General features: G+C 45.6%; 1 protein-coding gene and 1 long non-coding RNA gene across 36 annotated transcripts in view; one reads left to right on the top strand and one right to left on the bottom strand.

The window, feature by feature from the left end:
• DLG2 (discs large MAGUK scaffold protein 2) overlaps positions 1-11,942 on the top strand; it is a 901,255-nt gene extending 889,313 nt beyond the window's left edge. For all 35 annotated transcript variants that reach the window (XM_083436205.1, XM_083436206.1, XM_083436199.1 and 32 more), the window contains 5 exons: positions 2,800-2,972; positions 4,130-4,239; positions 7,462-7,553; positions 7,825-10,021; positions 10,362-11,942. In XM_083436205.1, coding sequence (XP_083292331.1) covers positions 2,800-2,972; positions 4,130-4,239; positions 7,462-7,553; positions 7,825-7,931 — 482 coding nt within the window. In that variant the 3' untranslated portion in view covers positions 7,932-10,021; positions 10,362-11,942. The remainder of the gene's footprint in view (positions 1-2,799; positions 2,973-4,129; positions 4,240-7,461; positions 7,554-7,824; positions 10,022-10,361) is intronic.
• A 6,833-nt stretch (positions 11,943-18,775) lies between these two features.
• LOC310676568 lies at positions 18,776-20,018 on the bottom strand. Its single transcript, XR_014510620.1, has 2 exons — positions 19,320-20,018; positions 18,776-19,046 (listed from the first exon to the last, which is right to left on the bottom strand). It is a non-coding gene; the product is annotated as an uncharacterized lncRNA (long non-coding RNA).
• Positions 20,019-20,250: the final 232 nt, after the last annotated feature.

Below are 20,250 nucleotides of genomic sequence, written 5' to 3'. Positions count from 1 at the left end.
GGGCTGTATACCATTATTTCCCATGTATTCAATAGATGTTTTCCACTCTTCTTTAAATATATGTTCCTCTGGCTCTCTTATTGTGTATGTTAAATCTGCACGTTTTGCATATTATGTCCACTTAAGTTGCCAGTCCTCTTTAGTTGGGACTTCACTCACTTTCCATTTGGGGGCTAACAAAACATGGGCTGCAGTTGTTGCATACCTAAATATCCTGTGGGTTAAACCACAGAGCCTAGGGCTTGCTGATCAGAAGGTCAGCGGTTCGAATCCCCGCGACGGGGTGAGCTCCCGTTATTCGGTCCCTGCTCCTGCCAACCTAGCAGTTCAAAAGCACGTCAAAGTGCAAGTAGATAAATAGGTACCGCTCTGGCAGGAAGGTAAACAGCATTTCCGTGCGCTGCTCTGGTTCACCAGAAGCGGTTTAGTCATGCTGGCCACATGACCTGGAGGCTGTCTGCGGAGAAACACCGGCTGCCTTGGCCTTTAAAGCGAGATGAGCACCACAACCCCAGAGTCTTCTGAGACTGGACCTAATGGTCAGGGGTCCCTTTACCTTTAGAAATTGCTGATGTGACTCTTACTCTTTTGGCTACATTCAGGCAAAGATTTCTGTGCCTAGTAGCCATGGTTAGCCTTCTCCTCCATGTTTGCTTCTCCAACATACTAATTCTGACTTGAAGCTGTGACAGTACGCTTCTTATCTCTCCTGCTGCCTTTCCTCATGATACCTTACTAAAATAGCATCCATTTTTAAATCTGATGCTTATGTGCCTTTCAGAAGCCAGGGCTTACGCAGGGGTCAGCAACCTTTTTCAGCAGGGGGCCAGTCCATTGTCCCTCAGACCTTGTGGGGGGCCAGACTACATTTTGAAGGGGGAAAATGAACGAATGCCTATGCCCCACAAATAACCCAGAGATGCATTTTAAATAAAAGGACACACTTTACTCATGTAAAAACACACTGATTCCCGGACCGTCCACAGGCCGGATTTAGAAGGCGATTGGGCCAGATCCAGCCCCCGGGCCTTAGTTTGCCTACCCATGGCTCGGGGGGAAGGGTCATACCTCGTTACCTTTGTGTGTCAAAAGGCTCCTGGTTCAATCCCCAACATCTCCAAAAGCTCTGAAATCCCGAAAAGTCAATTATACTAAGCTAAATGGACCAGTAACCAGACCTATGTTCCTGTTTCGTAATTTAGGGTCTGCTTTTCATATCCTAATATAACCCTGGGGGATGTGACATAATAATAAGGAAGAGCACCTTTGAGCATGTACTGAGTTCAGCTTCCCATGGTACGGAGTCACACTCACACACCCCCATTCCACTGAATATAATGTTGGTATTTCTGCAAACCTTGTGGGTCCCTGAAACCTGCCGATACCCTTAAACCTTCCACTTGTGTGTATGGGTGGTGCTGTTACAGTATATATTTGTTTTTGTGTGTCAAATCATTTTTATTTGATTTTACAACTATAGAATTACAATAATACAATCATGCACACCCACCTTTAAAGATTCCTCTGAATCCCTTGACTTCCCACCATCCCTTCCATGCTTCCTATTATTAAAACTTTTCTACTGCATCTTTTTCAATAGTCCAGTATAACTCCGTTATCTCCATAGTACTTACTACCTTACAAGTGTTATTGCAATCCTGCTAATGTTTTCATCTCCTTACAATGGTCTCCAAGATAAAGTATTTTTTAAAAATACCATTCGTTGTTAAAGTTTTGGTCTTCTTGGTTCCTGAGCTTCCCAGTCAGTTTTGCCATTTCGGCATAGTCCAACAGTTTAATTTGCCATTCTTCTCTGGTAGGGACTTTATCTTCTTTCCACCTCTGGGCTAATAGCATCCGTGTGGCTGTCGTCGTGTACATAAAAAGTCTTTTCTGCTCCTTTGGAATATCGGCACCTACAATTCCTAATTAAAAAAAGCCTTTGGTTTTGTTTATAAAAGTTAATTTAAACATTTTTTTTATCTCATTATATATCATTTCCCATAATGCTTTGATTACCTTACAAGACCACCACATATGATGAAAGGTGCCTTCTTCTTTTACACTTCCAACAGATCTTTGAACTCGTCTTATAGATTTTGTTAATTAACTAGGAGTCAGAGCTGTTACAGCATAGAGATATGTAGATAGAATCATAGAATTGTAGAGTTGGAAGGGACCCCAAGGGTCATCTAGTCCAACCCCCTGCAATGCAGGACTCTTTTGCCCAAGGTGAGATTTGAACCCACAACCCTGAGATTAAGAATCTCATGCTCTACCAACTGAGCTAACCCAGATGGGCATATATATATATAGATAAATGAGATATTGTTGTTGTTGCTGCATGAAACTGGTGATGAAATGGGTGTGTGTTCCTTGATATCTGAAGAGGAGATTCAAGATGTAGAATCATAGAGTTGGAAGAGACCACAAGGGCCATCGAGTCCAACCCCCTGCCAAGCAGGAAACACCATCAGAGCACTCCTGACATATGGTTGTCAAGCCTCTGCTTAAAGACCTCCAAAGAAGGAGACTCCACCACACTCCTTGGCAGCAAATTCCACTGTCAAACAGCTCTTACTGTCAGGAAGTTCTTCCTAACGTTTAGGTGGAATCTTCTTTCTTGTAGTTTGGATCCATTGCTCCGTGTCCGCTTCTCTGGAGCAGCAGAAAACAACCTTTCTCCCTCCTCTATATAGACATATCTTTGGGTTGGCAAATTTCATTTTTGTCTTGGTGCACTTACAGAAAGCTTTATCCTGCTTTGTTTTCCATCTTTTCTCTCTACCCCGCCCCTAGATACAACTCGGCCAAAGCGCGATTATGAAGTGGATGGTAGAGATTATCATTTTGTCATCTCCCGAGAACAAATGGAAAAGGACATCCAAGAGCACAAATTCATAGAGGCTGGACAGTATAACGATAATCTTTATGGGACTAGCGTGCAATCTGTCAGATTTGTGGCAGAAAGGGTAAGTTTGTCCCCGTAGCAAAGGTTGCGGCAGATATTACCATAGGCAAGGGAACATTGGAGTGGGCAAATGAGGGATGTGAGGGCTGCGACATCTGTCACCCCATTGATCGCCAGGGTTGATTCGGCTGATCTGGCTGGCTAGGCGGGTGTCCCCTTCCTCCCTCACCGCTCCATGTGCGTCCCTCCCGGAGCTGCGCGCTCGGTGGAAGAGGACGACCATCCCAGATAGAAGGAGTGTACCGTTCTTCAGTCACGGGTATACGATAGCTGCCCTCCCCTGCTAGAACCTCCAAACAAGCTCATGGAGTGGGCAAATGAGGTCGCCAAAATGCCACAACACCATCAGACAGGCCTCCCAGAGTTAGCGCCACTCCAACGAAGAAGACCCTGTCTGGTGAACCCCCTCTGGTAGCCACCAATTGTGGAGATTAATTTATTTGACCCTATCTACATCAAGCCATATTCTATCTTTATTACCAAACTCCGAATATAATTGCACATTGTATTAATTAACATTATTTTTTATAATAATATTAGTGGCCATGTGATGACTTTAGCCTACAAATTTTATTGTTTAATGTCTTAACCTGTATATTAAGGTACTTTTATAGCTCTGTTTAGAGTAGGTAATGTCTTGATAATATAAATGTTTTAAGTTTTTTGTATTAATCCAGCATATTTTCTTTTAATTGTTGCACGATTCTGTGTACATTACGGCAGCCTTTGGCTATGTGCAATAAAACTGAGGCTGAGACCAGTGGCGTAGCGTGGGGGGTGCAGGGGGTGCCGGCCGCACCGGGCGCAACATCTGGGGGGGGGGGCGCTCGCACTCGCAGCTCTCTGCCCCTACCTGGCTCACTCACACTCTCTCACTGCAGTGCTGGCTGTGCGAATCCGATCCGAGCCGCCGGGTCGCCGCCCACTGTGGAGGGGAGGGTGCCAGGCGTGCGGTGCGGTGCGGAGAGAGAGCGAGGGACTATCTGGGGGAGGGACAGTGCAGCGGGGGGGCGCAAATTACTTGCCTTGCCCCGGGTGCTGACAACCCACGCTACGCCACTGGCTGAGACCTATGTGAGAGGGCAAGGCGCTCTCTTTGGGGCTGAAATGCAGCTAAACATTGGAAGAGTTAACCAGATCTTCACCTCCTCCCAGCAGGGCAAACACTGTATACTTGATGTATCAGGAAACGCCATCAAGCGACTACAAGCTGCACAGCTGTACCCCATTGCGATCTTCATTAAGCCTAAATCCTGGGAGCCGTTGATGTGAGTACTTGTCTCCTTGAGACTGCTTTTAAACCATTAAGAGTAGGAGTATTCCATGCCACCCAGAATTCAGCTCCCTGCCATTTCCAGGATTTGGAACATTGCATAACATGGGGTGCATGCTTTCCTGGTGTGCAGCTGCCTTTGGGCATTGCTGGTTATGTCCAAATCCAGGAAGGGTGAGTTGCACTTCTTCCATTGGCCTGTGTCATTCAAGACAGAAGTACAGTGCTACCTCGGTTTAAGAACTTAATTTGTCATTCAAGACAGAAGTACAGTGCTACCTTGGTTTAAGAACTTAATTTGTTCTGGAGGTTTGTTCTTAACCTGAAACTGGTCTTAACCTGAGGTACTACTTTAGCTAATGAGGCTTCCCACTGCCGCTGCTAAACCACCACCACACAATTTCTGTTCTCATCCTGAAGCAAAGTTTTTAACCCGAGATACTATTTCTGGGTTAGCAGAGTCTGTAACCTGAAACGCCTGTAACCCGAGGTACCACTGTACTGTTTCTGGAGGACAGGAGACAGGCAGGTGTGGGGGACTCCTTGATCCTGAATGGAGTAACTGTGCCCCTAAAGCACCAGGTGCACAGCCTAGAAGTCATTCTGGACTAACAGCTGTCCATGGAGGCACAGATCCATTCTGTGTCCAGGGTGGCTGTCTGCCAGCTCCATCTGATACATTGGCTGAGGCCCTACCTGCCTGCACTGTCGCTCCAGAGTAGTACATGCTCTGGTTATCTCCTGCTTGGACTTCTGCAACACGCTCTACGTGAGGCTACTTTTGAAGGTGACTTGGAAACTAAAACTAATCCAGAATGCATCTGCCAGACTGGTGACTGGGAGTGGCTGCTGGGACCATATAACACCAGTCCTAAAGGATCTACACTGGCTCCCAGCACATTTCCAGGCACAATTCAAAGTGTTGGTGCTGACCTTTAAAGCTCTAAACGGCCTCAGCCCAGTATACTTGAAGGAGCGTTTCCACCCCCATCATTCAGCTCCGAGGGCCTTCTGGCAGTTCCCTCACTGCGAGAAGCAAAATTACAGGGAACCAGGCAGAGGGCCTTCCCAGTAGTGGTCCCGCCCTGTGGAACGCCCTCCCATCAGATGTTAAGGAAATAAACAACTATCTGACTTTTAGAAGACATCTGAAGGCAGCCCTGGATATGGGAGCTTTTAGCTTTTGGTGTTTTATGGTGTCTTTCTATTATACTGGAAGCCACCAAGAGTGGCTGGGCCAACCCAGTCAGATGGGCAGCATAGAAATAATAAAATGGTTGTTGCTGCTGCTGTTATTTGCATCTCCCCACAAGAGATACACAAGTCACTGTCTCCACTGTTTATCAGAGCCTAACTTAGATGATACATGCATTACAGAGCTGCTTTCAGACATCACCATCGTCAGGCATGGGCCAAGGCCCACACTCCAGCGTGGGGCCCACTGCAAATCCTGCTGTCCCATTTTACCATAACACTCCTTTTGGGGATTTACAGCAACCTGAGAGTCGTCTGCAACTGGACCTAATGGTCAGGGGTACCTTTACAGCTCATCCACCTTTGGCTTCACTGACTGAGCCCCAGCTGAGCCAGGATGAGCAAGTTAAACGGGCATATCTTTGGCTGATCTAATAATAATAATAATAATTTATTATTTATACCCCGCCCATCTGGCTGGGCTTCCCCAGCCACTCTGGCCGCTTCCAAAAAAATATTAAAATACTGTAATACATCAAATACTAAAAGCTTCCCTAAACTGGGCTGCTTTCAGATGTCTTCTAAAAGTCTGGAAGTTGTTGTTCTCTTTGACATCTGGTGGGAGGGCGTTCCACAAGGTGGGTGCCACTACCGAGAAGGCCCTCTGCCTGGTTCCCTGCAACTGGGCTTCTCTCAGTGAGGGAACCGCCAGAAGGCCCTCTGCGCTGGACCTCAATGTCCGGGTAGAACGATGGGAGTGGAGGCGCTCCTTCAGCTATACTGGACCGAGGCCGTTTAGGGCTTTAAAGGTCAGCACCAACACTTTGAATTGTGCTCGGAAACGTACTGGGAGCCAATGTAGGTCTGGGGTTGGGTTCTTAATGGTAGCTGAGCCCAGCTGAGCCAGGAATCAGTCAGCTAAACCAGAGATCCCCTGCACCCTAAGCTGTTCATCCTGGTGGACCTCGCCATAGGAATGCCCCCCTTAGTTGCTGAAACAGGAGCACATAAAATACTATTTTTTGAGTAGCTTTCTCCTTCCTTAGCGCAGACACGTTTGGTGCATTCCCAATTCAGTCAGCAGGCAGATTCCTCTTCCCAAGAGCTAGGTCAACTGTAACAAATGTGTGTTGTCATGTACTTCTTAGCCAATTCCTTATGCATCGCCATGCACGTAATTTTCAGCATGCTTCGCACGTGGCTTACGCTGTGCAGTTCGTTTTGGCATGCGTCTCTGGCTTCATCCGGAGTTTCGGATTATGGTTTCATGTCTCTCTGCTTTGCTTATCCACATGCCGCGGCCGATTTCCTTAAATTAACCGGCGCTTGGAAGGGAATCTATATCCTCCAACCTGGAAGCCCTGCATGCCAGTCGCAGATGTGTGGAAGCAGTGTGCGACGGTCATTTACAGTAGTGAAGGGAAAGCAGTTTGCACAGGCTGGGAGCTATTGTTGTCCATGTTCCAATTGGAAATGAGTTTGGGAAATGAACTCTCCGACAAATTGAGCCCTGGCTGTGTTGCCATGGAAAATACTGTCTGTCCTCATTTTGACTAAGCAGCATAATGAGAGAGACCTGATTCTGAGGTGTAACATTACTGCAGGGATAGCCAACATGGTGCCCTCTAAATGCCATTGAAACTCAGCTCCCATCATCCCTTATCATTGGCCATTTTGGCTTCAGCTGATGGCAGCTGGAAGCCAACATCATCTGGCAGGCAGCATGTTGCCTATCCTTGCACTAAGCTCTTTAATATGAACATATTTTAGTGCCCCTATGACATTAATAGTTTATAGGAGAGTTCTGTTTTTCAGACGCCACTCTTTTTGCCTTAGTTCCAGAGCCTCTAACAACATGGCCTGTATGAAGGTTTGAGGATTTATCCCACCTCACCCCCAGGCCGGATAAAAAAGGGGCACTTTAGTTATTTATTTTTAAGATAACTTGTTGGGGCTTATTTTGGCTGCAGCAAATGACTAATGAAATGGTGATGGATCTTCCTTACCTCCAATGTGTCTCTAGGGAAATGAATAAACGTTTCACAGAAGAGCAAGCCAAGAAGACATACGACCGAGCAATGAAATTAGAACAAGAATTTGGAGAATATTTTACAGGTATGCATTGCTTGGGAAAGTTTCCTGTGGCTAGAGAACCCTTCCCCCCCCCCCCCCCCCAGCTCTAGGAAGGGCCACATTCCCTTATGGACGTCATAGTAAATATTTCTAAATGTGCATTTAACCATATAAATTAGCATAGGCAAAATCTTCAACCTTTTTTGGATGATGCATTCCATCTTTTGGGGAAATGCAGAAGAGGAGACCCTAACTGCCTACTTAAAATATTTACCCATGTGACTGTTAAGAACCTTTATTTCTTTTTCCGCAGCTATTGTCCAAGGAGAAACCTTAGAAGATATTTATAACCAATGCAAACTCGTAATTGAAGAACAATCTGGGCCTTTCATCTGGATTCCTTCCAAGGAGAAGCTATAAGTTCGCCAATTCACCTCTGATCACAATGGAAGAGCATTTAGAAGAAAACTTAATCCTATCTTATTTGGAAGCTTTTTTTTGGGTGTGATTTTTTTTTTTCCCGGGGGGGGCGGAGGGGAAAGTTACTTTTACGTTTCTTGCAGTCAATGTGAATTTTTTTCTGAATGTACAACACAAAGTGTTCGAAGCCATGAAGGACATTGATTTGGTCATAAAGGGTAGAGAAAAGAAGAAGAAGAAAACCTTTACAAAAATAAGAGAGAGAGACTTTTGCCATATTAACAAAGGAAAAAAAGGAAACTGCTAGCCGTGAGCTCATTGCACCACTGGGCAGAGATGGACTTTTGACGCGGAAGAGCCGCTGTCTGAGAAAGCTGGCCGGCAGTGCTGCCTCCACCCCAATCTGTATTCTTGGCTCACCTCAATGTGTTCATTGATGGCTTTGGAGAAGACGGTCCCAGGCCTTGGACCTCAATATTACAGCTCGATCCTGCAAGGAGCATCGCTCTGACTCCGATGGGTAAGGCGGACACTTGAAGCCGACATGGATGAAGCTTGTATTTTAAACAGGACGAGGAGCCGAGTGCCCTGCGCCTTGCAGGATAGTATCCTATAGGACCTGATCCATCTTCCACCAAACTCTGGAAAGACCTTGAATAGCTTGTTCTGGATTTTGGATCAGGGACTTCTGCTGGGGTGGGCTGGTTGTTTTTTCGTTTTGGTCATAGCGCATTTGTATTTGCTACACCTCAACTTTCGTATAACTATGCACATCAGGGTTTTTTGGGTTTTTTTCTGAAACCAATCGGGAGTATTATTTTTCCCTGACCACTTCAGACCCACAATTTCAACAGGTTTGTAATGCCATTGAGGGTCCAGGCAGCGAATTTCATTCCACATCAGAACACTCACGCATTTAAACAAAAAAACAAAAAACTTTGGGGGTTCAGGGTACTTAAACTTGACAGTGAGGGATACAATTGGGAAAAGCTTTACGTTTTATTTTGATTGTCTATATTATCATTTATATAAAGACAGAAGGCACTTAACAGATGGAATAATTTATTTAAAGAAATCTATATTGATGTATAGGCACTAATTTCTATAGGTGACAAAATATTTTGTGAGATATTTTGTAAAGATTAAGTAATTGAAAGGTGAACTATTTTTCACCCTTGGCTGGCTGTAAAATGCAAAGGTCGGGGGGGGGCGGTTTCGAGTTGCACTATGCCATTATTTTCCCCAGGAGATTTCCTCATAATCTTATTTCTTAAGTTCTAGATGTTATTTTTTTTACCTTCCTACCTTGAAGGTGTTGTGTTCTCCTCCCTTTTTATTCTAGCTGATAAAATTTCTAGGCGTCGCTGCACTCTTAAAGAGGCACTTAGAACAAGAGAAAACAGAATTAAAACGGATTTCTGCCCCAGAAATAAAGTGTGCAGCCAGTTGGGTGTTAGTATTGCAAATGGCTGCTGAGATATCAGAATCAGGTTACTGGAAAGAGAATTTTAGTTCTTGGGGTTTTGAGTTACTCAGTTTCTCCCAGAAAAGATACACGTGGATAAAAGTGGGAGGAATTATGGGATGGCATTGTTGTGCCAATGACACCATGTGGGCGCTGCAAAAATCTTGCCTGCATGTGGAGCGCCATTCCACACACACACACACACACACACAAAACAACCCATCTGGAAGCACTCAAAATGTCAGTGGCCTCAACGCAACTTCTGTTTCGCTTTGAAAATAATTAATTAAGACAGTCACCATTGTAAGATCTCTTCCCTTGGGAACTGTTGATAGAGAAATTGCCAAAAAAAAGCAAAAAGCAATGGTGTATTTTTATTTTTATTTTTGCTGGCAAACCACTGATAAAAGTGTTTGTTTCAAGGCCCACAATACTTGGGGTAACTTTGCAAGTGGAGCATTCCATGTCTGGAAGCTACCTAGAAACTATGTTTTCTAATCGCAGGAGAGTAAGAAGAGCCAGTTATAGTGTGTCAGGGATGTGCATGCGCAGAGCATTGACAGTGCAACCCTGTCCATGCCTACCAGAAGATAGCCCTGTTGAGTTCAATGAGGCTTACTCCCAGGCAGTGGCGTAGCGTGGGGGGTGCAGGGGGGGCCAGCCACACCGGGCGCAACATCTGGGGGGGTGCACTCGCACTCGCAGCTCTCTGCCCCTACCTGGCTCACTCACTCTCTCTCACTGCAGTGCTGGCTGTGCGAATCCTGTCCGAGCCGCCAGGTCGTCGCCCACTGTGGAGGGGAGGGTGCCAGGCGTGCGGTGCGGTGCGGAGAGAGAGCGAGGGACTATCTGGGGGAGGGACAGTGCGGGGGGGCGCAAATTACTCGCCTTGCCCCGGGTTAGGGGGCACAAATTACTTGCCTTGCCCCAGGTGCTGACAACCCACGCTACGCCACTTCTCCCAGGTGAGTAAAGGATTGCAGCCTGAATCTCCCATACGTGGCTGGCGTTTGGGTACTAGCAAGCAGCTGCTTGGCTTATTTAGCACTGCAGGAAGAATGGGACATTATCTTTTGTTGCCACTTGGCTTTCAAGACCAAGTGATCTTTGTTGCTGGCTTGTTTTTCAGCCTGGGCGGGGATTAAAAACAGCTCCTGCTTATTCGCTTGCAGGAGTCCATCGTTCTACATCACTTTTCTTTGGCATCGTTATTATATGCTTCAGTTTGTACATACGTCTTAAGAACCAACATCTCAATTCCTCCACCTAAAATCTCAACCACGAGCTCCTGTTTTAAACATTTCAGGCTCTCGTCTAATGATGCAATCCAGAGGAGACACATTGTCACGGGGGTTTGAATGATTCACTGTGCACTTAAATCCCACTGAGTACAGTACCTAATTTCTCCTGGATTGGAATGTACAGCTCCTGATAGAGACCTCTATGGCTCCCCCATCTCCTCCAATCGATGGGGCAGTTCCGAGGATACTCTTTTGGGTAGAGGAGCACCATTTGTACACTGGAGCACCCATAGGTGCATGGAATTGCATGCCTGGGGAGATGGAATTAGCTGGAAATACAAATAAGAAAAAGCGAGGGCTCGTGAGAAATTCTATAGGCCAAGGTTGTCACTGATCTCTAATGTAGCATTTTCTAAGACACGAGGTGCAATGTTATCACCTCTAACTTGCTTGTACTCACAATCTCCTTCTCAGATGGGTCGTTATTTATCTCCCCCATTTCAAAGTGTGGGGAAGGTGGGGCGAGCCAGACAAGGAGTCAAGGAGTCAATAGAATTGCCCAAGGCTACATGGTGAAGGACTCAAAATTCATTTTGCCTTCATCATGTGACTTGGTGTTCACTTGGCCACACTGGCCCAGCTAAACTTTCCTTAACATCCGACTTAAGATGGACACAAGAAAATGTGTTCTTCTCTTAGCGCTGTTTGCTTCTGTCCAGCTAGCTCCAGACTTGCAAAAAAAGAAAAACCAATCAAAATATTTTCCAAATCAAAAGGGCTAGAAACTTGGTGGTTTTTCCTTAAAAAGGAAAAAAAAATGAAAATTAGTGATATTTGGAGATCATTCTGCAGAAATCCAGAGAAGTCCAAATCCTTAGGAACAATTGTTCATTTTTTTATATCAGCAAAATGTTGTTGTCTCAGGTCTAGAGGTCTAGAACACCTCCTCAAGGACCTGATGCAAAATCTTTCTGTCTGATTTCCAGTTCTGTTTTTCACCACTCCCATCAGTCTTTCTGTTTGTTCTGTTTTGTTTCTCAGTTAAGCATGTAACCTTCCAAGAGAACTATCCTGCTGATAAATGTTCTGTTATGTCATGTGCTGTGCTTTCCAGTTTGGCAGTACCACTGTGGCTGACTACAATCAATTTCCCATCAGTCCTTGGTTACTGTAGTAACTTTTTTTCCTGTTTCCGTGTGTGTGTGTATGCGTGTGTGTATGCGTCCGTGTGTATGTATGTATGTGTGTGCGTGTTTGTGTGCTTCCAGCTTAGAGTTGCCATTGCACTTTTTTTAAGGAAAGAAAGAGAGGGAGAAAAATCATCGAGAGAAGCGGCAAAAGAAGGCTGGCTCTCTTTTAGGATTTGCATTTCCATTTGTTTCATGTCTCGATAACTTACGAACTTTGTGTTCCTTTTACAGCCGCATTCGCACCATGCATTGAAAGTCACATGATACCAACAGCATGGCTTCCCCCAAAGAATTCTGGGAGCTGTAGTCTGTTAGTTATTAGGAGATCCATGTTCTTCTCCCAGAGCCACAATTCACAAAGTGTTTTAGCAATCGAATTGTAGCTCTGTGAGGGGAACAGGAGGTCTCTTAACGACTCTCAGCCCCCTTAACAAACTACACTTCCCAGGATGCTCTGGGGTGATTTAAATATATGATGGGAATGTGGCCTACTCCTCAGTCATTCCATCAGCACCTTCTGGCAAAACCTCAGCTCTTCTACACCATAAAGAGATCGAGAGTATGGACAAGTAGAGAAGAATAAGTAGCTAACCACAAAATCATCCTTGAGGGAATGATTGAGACAACAAAACTTCACTTTTTATCATCTATTGAGGGCTGGAACAGATGATAGCCAGTCTGGCTCATATCTCCACTCACACAGCTTTACAGCCGTACCTCCAATGTCTCTTGGCATCTATATGGGACCCTAAACTTCAAGAACAGACTACAACGTGTAGGTCAAACTCTCGCAAGTCAATTTCCTGAGTTGAATCTGGTAACCAACTGTGCAATTTTGGTCTGTGCACATTAGGGTTTTTACACTCACTGGCCATATCGAAAAATTATGGCCCCATATGAATGTCCAAGAACATCAGAGTGCCGGGTGCATGGGTAGCGCAAGGGTGTTCTAGCAAACCCTCCACACGCGTGGGCTGGATCCGGGTGAGGTGTTTCCCAATCTTACCCATAGGCCAAAAGAAAAAAAGCAAGGAGGTGCTACAAAATAACATTTCTTGTAAGCCCAATGGGTTCCAAAAAATTCCTTTCCCAAGGGCGGTAGAGTTAGCACACTATCCCTGCTGTGTTGGAATTGTTGCTTAAAAACATGCCCTTTATTAAAGGATTCTTTTTTTTACATTAAAAAAGCTCCATTCATAATAAATGTCATTTTGTAGCACCTTGAGTTCCTTACCCTCCTTTTCTCCCCCCAGCAATCTTGAACAACATCAAATTACATCCTAAAAAGAGGACAAGATGCATCAGGATAAATGTTTTGGGGTTTTTTTCCCCCCTAAGTCCTACTAAACTTGTGAACCTTTGTGGCCTGCCATTTCCCCACCTCCTCGATTTAAATATGGGGTTTTGCCGAGCCAAAGCAAGTAGCCAAGAGCCCTTTCAACGCCCTAAAGGTAACATAGGGTGGCAGTTGCCACAAGAGGCATCATGAGCATGCTGCTGAAGGAAGGGAGTCCATGGTGAAGGTCCCTAGCTCAGTGGTAGAAAATGCACTTTGCATGCAGAAGGTCCCGGGTTCAGTTCCCGCCATCTCCAAGTACAATGGAGGAACGCTTCTGCCTAGAACCCCGGAGGGCCTCTGCCAGTCCGTGTAGACAATCCTGAGCAAGATGGACCAATGATCTGACTCAATATAAGGCAGCGTCCCATGTTCCTATGACCTGAGACTGAGTTTAGCCTCTCAGACGCTGCTGGTGCCAATGTCTGCAACAAGCCGCGCTTCGCTTTCCAGAGGGAACAATTTCTGCCCAGGGTCTGAGGAAGGGGGTTGGAGGAATGGCAAATACTGACTCCTTTAGGGGAATGTGCCAGATCATTTCCCTGGTGCTATTTCTTATCTTCTTCTGGCACAATCTGTAGCACCGTCGGCAGTCCGGGTTGAACCAAAAAAAATATATAATCACCATGGCTTCATGTCCGCAGCATGCCGACAATGCATTATTTTTGTTTGGTTGTTTCTTCTCTCTGTCCAAAAACCACTCTGCTACACATGTAAAATTCTCTCAGATGGAGCCATTTGTATTTATTCATCGGTTTATCTGTATGTTTTGGTGGCACTGCCTTTTTTTGCTTTTTAGTGGGGAATTAATGGAGCTTAGCAAGAGCAAACTTCACAAACTTTGAACAGCTTTCTCGCAAAATGGATGGTGCAAGTTTTCTCCCAGAGGTAACCCCACATCAGGGGAAGCAAATATTTGCATAGTATATAAAAGCTACTCAAGTAGGAATGGCCAGGTTTTCAAAAAGCACCAAATCCCGCTTCCGTTTTAAAATTTTGCTTGGGGGGGGGGGGGAAATAGAAATGAGTGTTTGGGGAACCCCTTGGTTTGAAGTAGAAGAGCAAAAAAGCATGACAATGAGACTCTTTACTCTGTATAGGGCTGCCTTCAGATGTCTTCTAACAGTCAGATAGTTGTTTAACTGTTTGCCATCTGACAGGAAGGCATTTCACAGGGTGGACATGACTACCAAGACGGCCCTGGTTCCCTGTAACCTCACTTCTCACAATGAGAGAACCACCAGGAGGCCTTTGGAGCTGAATAGAGGGGAGTGGAGATGCTCCTTCAGGTATACAGGATCCTTCCTGTCTTGACAGCTCCTGAAGCAGTAACCTGCTTTGTAACTGGGATGAACCTTTGGCACAGGTTTTCCTTACCCCCTCCCCTCGAAAAACCACTTTTATCCCACTCATGCATTCAAAGAAAAGCATGCAATGTGGACCACACATTTAAAATATACAACGCCATACAAGAACGTCAAGTGAGCCAGCCCCACCATTAGGCAGAGCGAGGTAGTAGCAGCCCCAAACTATTCCTCCTGAGTTTTCAGACATTCCCCTCTGTTGCCACATGGCCTTTCCTGGGCCACTCCATCCAGGTATTGTGGAAGATGCTATCCTATCACCAGTGTTGAAGCACTACTCAGCTGTCAGTTCAGTCAGCTTCTGCACATGGGATTGAGAGGGGGCACCATGAAATAACAGGGCAAAGTCATCATAAAAGCACACTGGAAAGAAGATGAAAAGCAAGCAGACACAGAGCTGGGTAGCCCTACCTCGGGAGAGCATTCCGTAACATTGGTGCCACAACTGACAAGGACCTGCACCGGATTTGAGGTCTCTGGTGATGACCTCAAAATTCAGGTAGAGTCATATGGGGTAATCTATCTAAGCTATATCTGCTAATTTGCTTGTTTCAACTAGAATTAGAAAGGGTACCTCCTAAGCAAGGTGACATGGCGTAGGGCAGCCTTCCCCAATCTACTGCTCTCCAGATGTTTCTTTTTAGACTACAGCCCCCATCATAGGAGCCAATTCCTAGGGGTCTAGGCCCCTTTGGCATCCCCAATAAAATATTTGAGGGGGACGGGGGTCCCCCAAAGTTGATGGGCATTGCCATTCAAATGGTGTGACAATGCCATGTCTTGTGCTCAGTTGTGCAGGATGGGGCTTACCTCCCCCCCCCCCATATTTTATTCCAGTTGACACCCCTGACCCCCTCCCCATCAGCGCAAAACATCTAGAAGTCACCAGGTTGGGAAGAGATGTCATAGAGTGACTTAGTCACAGCATCACGATGGCATCTGCTTCCTTCCACCTTCAGTTCCTACTTAAACCATAAGTTCCTCTCGGAAAATATCTGTCTACTCTCTTCTCACTCACTCTTCTCTTCCACCCTCCTCGCCATATGAAGAAACATCACTGTTTTGTCCATGACCTCTTTAGGTGGGGACTGTAGTCAATGGGCGTCCTTCCACTACCATGTGGGACACATAAGGAATTTGCATCATTGAAACAACCACATAACAGAGGTTCTGTTTCCTTTCTGATCTCAAACAACAGCCTCATAATCCTTGCTGGGATGTCAGGAACGGTAGGTGGAATACTGGCATGAGATGGTGGGAGAGAGCAAAAAGAACAATTGCTGTCTTTGGAATTGCATTATGGTTGCTTTGTGGGGTGGGGGAAAGCTGAAAAGGTTTCACAAATATAAATGCTATACTCAAGGGGGACATCATACTAAGAGGCAGGTCAAATCTGACATTTTGCCACCAGAAGCTGGCTTTCGGGGTCATTCCTGTGGATACAAATATGTTAAAAGGGATCACGGGCTGCAACTTGTGCAAAGGCAGTGCTGTAAAACGATTTGAGATCCTGTCCCCTCCTGAAGCTGCTGAGCAAGCAACAATAGTTTAAGCGTAAATGCAAAATATTCTATTGAAATGCATTTACAGTGGTACCTCTGGATACGAATGGGGTCCATTCCTGAGCCCCGTTCACATCCTGAAGTAAACGCAACCGCGTCTGTGCGTGTGCGGGTTGCAATTCGCCGCTTCCGCGCATGCGCATGATGTCATTTTGACCGTCTGTGCATTGTGTGAGCGGCGAAACTCGGAAGTCACGTGTTACATTACTTCTGGGTCGCCGTGGAGTGCAACCCGAAAGCTCTCAACCTGAAGCAACTTCAACCCTGTAATTTAAATAAATATAAACAATAGCGGTTATGAAATCTGGCTCACAGTTGGAATGAGCTGTCCTGGGAGATTGCAGAATATCCATGCCTGCTGTTGGATATTCTCTGGGAGGCAACCATAGCTCAGTGAAAGACCACACGGTTTTGCATACAGAAGGTCCTCGATTCAGTCACCGGCATCTCCACGTAAAGGAATCTGGTAGCAGGTGTCTCTGTTTGAGACACTGGAGAAGCATTCCTAGTCAGAATAGAAAATCCTGGGCTGAGTGGACAAATCGTCTTAACTAATATGTGGGAGCTTTAAAAGAAAGATCTGAGGATGCTTTTGCCCTGGGGTAGCTAATGTACCCTACAGATGTGGCTGGACTACAGCTCCCATCATTCCCTGACATTTGGCCACACTGGCTGCAGCTCATGGGAGTTGTAATCTAACAAGATGTGGAGGGTACCACATTAGGTACCCCTGCTTTATCACATTGGCTTCTTAAACAGTCTTTTTAAAAGTAATCCTTTCTGCATTAGCCTCTTCTCCTCCTCCTCCACCTTGTCCTCTGGGCAGTCCAGGACCTCTATACGGCCTCAGCTCAGGATACCTGAAGGAGCGTCTCCACCCCCATCTTTCTGCCCGGACACTGAGGTCCAGCGCTGAGGGCCTTCTGGCAGTTCCCTCACTGCGAGAAGCAAAGCTACAGGGAACCAGGCAGAGGGCCTTCTCAGTAGTGGCACCCGCCCTGTGGAACGCCCTCCCATCAGATGTCAAAGAGAACAACAACTACCAGACTTTTAGCAGACATTTGGAGGCAGCCCTGCTTAGGGAAGCTTTTAATGTTTAATAGGTTATTGTATTTTGATATTCTGTTGGAAGCCGCCCAGAGTGGCTGGGAAAGCCCAGTCAGATGGGCAGGGTACAAATAAATTAATAATAATAATAATAATAATAATAATAATACACACTGCCCAGACTTGTGCCCCAGGGAGGTCACTTTGATGCAGCTAACACAGTAGTTTTTCACCCCTAAAGGCACACTTCATTGTCTCTCAAGACAGATGGATGCCAACAACAACAAAATGCTTCTAAGGTGGCTTCTAGGCAGTTTGTAAAGCATAAAAACCAACTGAAGCATCCCAATCCATCTGTCACCAACACTGTGGCCTATGATGGTGTTGGGCTCCACCTCGCATCATCCCCATGGTCAAGGATGATGGGAGTTGTGGTCCAGCAACATCTGGAGGGTCAAAAGGTTGCCCACTCCATTCCCAACACATTGCAGAGGACACTGCGACCTACTGGTGCTCCACTTTGAGTTCACGTGGGTTGCTTCGGGCCTGACTATTGCCATGTGTACACAGAGTGCACCACATGCAGCCCCTAAACTCTTCCACACATTAGTTTACTTATTTAGATTTGTTCATCGTCCCTCCTCCCTCCCCCCAGAGCTGAAGGACGTCCAAAAGCTACCTAAGGAAAAGCTCAAATGCTAAAAAGCAGCTGATAACAATATATTCGTTAAGACAATGCCAAGGAATACTGCACATTTTGATCGAGACTCGCCTAAAAACAAAACCCAAACCAACACAGAAAGGGACACTAGCAAATTACCCCAGAAAGCCAGACCGTTCAAGTTGTCCAAAGTGTCTGGGCAAATAAATACACATTTGCCTGGAAATGGAGGGGGGGGGATAAAATGCCAGTGTTAGGGCAAGCTTCCCAGGTGGGCAGTCCAGGTGGGCGGTCATTCCACAAAAGAGAGACTACCATAGAAAAGGCCCATTCGCCTGTTACCATACTCTGAGAGTGCCAAACTAAACAGGTTCCTATGGAGAACCCCATGCCTTGCAGGGCTTTGTCGGTCAAAATAAGCCCTTTCCATGATTCCCAAACCATTGCACTAAATCATTTTTCAGTGAGTATCTAGTGAAATGTGTAGATATTTAGTGAATTGCTAGGATTTAGAAACCAGTAAGATCAGTGCGGGAGGAGGGAGCTCTCTCAAATAAGTTCATCCATCACTAGTGATGTTCCTGTTGAGGAACAGGACTATTTTCACAATGGGGGCCAGTGCGAAACTGCTCTGCACCTAGATATTCTGGGACTCTCCTTGACTATTCAGCCCTCCTTTTTAAAAAAGTGCACCTCTAATCCTTTTAACTATAAGGATAGGAAAGAAAGCATATGGGCAGCTCTGCCAGGCTCACACCAGCAGGGCAGAAGGCGGACTGCCGCCATTTTTCTTGGTTATTCCCCATTCATCCCAAATAAGTCCACCAGTTCCAGGGTAGAACCAAAACCTCCTCTGAACACCCCCTTTTTTGCCACAGGCATACAAGGATGCCTGTTCTCTCCTTTGACTCCTGGGAGAACTTTATAGGGACCATGCTGAGTAGACCCACTGAAATTGATGGGCCTAGATTGGTCATTGTCAATTTCAGTGGGTCTACGCTGGGCAAGGCTAACTCCCTAAGACATCCTCAAAAGCAACACAATGCAACAACTGTAAATACATTAGGCCACCTGTGCTTGTGTTCTGCAATGGCACACTCTCCTGGCTACAAATCTTTTAAGACAACCTTGGGAAATTTCCAGAGGAATCACAAAGGTTCCCGGCAAAGAGTTTAAAAGCTACAACACGGTTAAAAAAACTAAGACCCAGCCTTTTTTTCTCACAAGTCAGAGGGATGCCTCATTTCAGCTCAGTGATTTACCTACCGTATTTTTTGCTCTATAAGACTCACTTTTTCCCTGCTAAAAAGTAAGGGGAAATGTGTGTGCGTCTTATGGAGCGAATGCAGGATGCGCAGCTATCCCAGAAGCCAGAACAGCAAGAGGGATTGCTGCTTTCACTGCGCAGCGATCCTTCTTGCTGTTCTGGCTTCTGAGATTCAGAATATTTTTTTTCTTGTTTTCCTCCTCCAAAAACTAGGTGCGTCTTGTGGTCTGGTGCGTCTTATAGAGCGAAAAATACGGTGCATATTTATATCCACAAGACTTATTCAAGGAAGCACCCCCTGGTTGCAAAATGTAATGCTTGTCGTAGCCGTAAGGAAACGCAAGGGGGGAATCCAGATCACGCCTTATTTCTGCAGGGATCATAGCTCAGGTAGATAGTTGCTGTACTGGATGGACTAAGAGCCCAGCCTGGTATAAAACAGCTTCCGATGTTCCTGTGTTGTACGGGAAGGGCAAAAGGGTATATTGCCTGCAGAACATCACTTTGGAAACAAATGGCATTGCAGGATCCCGGAAAAGTAACAACGGCTCTCTCTTGGTTCCTTTTAAATAGGTGACTTTGTATGCTGAACTTGACTGGTCTGAATGCCAGAGTGCAAATGGGCTGTATGCTTTGTTCTTGACACTTTTCTTTTTCTTTTTACACACTTCTCTCTGGCAGGATTGTTTCTTAACTCAGATGTAATTTTGTGGGGTTGCGGGGGTGGGGTGGCGGCGTTACTCTGAACTGGAACTGGAGTTTACAAATACACTAGACAGCATTCACTCCTGTTAAGTGTAAATACTCAATGCATCCATTCCATTTGTGTAAAAAAAAAATGAAAAAAAAAATAAAGCACACAGAATGAAGACAAAAAAAAAGTTAAGATGTATGTTTCATACCAGCTGTGTCCTTGCTTATTTATTCAGTCTCAGGCTCATTTGATTCAGCGATGGTTACCGGATTTAAAAAAAAATAGTTTAAAAAAATAAGATGTAAGATGTCGTGTTTAAAGGCAGGGATTGTAACTCCCTGGCAGAGCAAAACTTCTGAAGGCAGAAGATCTTAAATTCAGTATCTGGCATCTCCAGTTTCAAGGACCTCAAACAGAGATAAGCGAGTCCATCGTAACTGGGAAGTGGACAGAAGCTTGGGTCACATAAACTTAATAGTCAGAGAATTTTTA

Source organism: Podarcis tiliguerta (genome assembly GCF_965153285.1).
Source record: "Podarcis tiliguerta genome assembly, chromosome: 4".
NCBI lineage: Eukaryota > Metazoa > Chordata > Lepidosauria > Squamata > Lacertidae > Podarcis > Podarcis tiliguerta.
The sequence above is the reverse complement of the archived record's forward strand: the minus strand, read 5'-3'. Positions and strand labels throughout refer to the sequence as shown.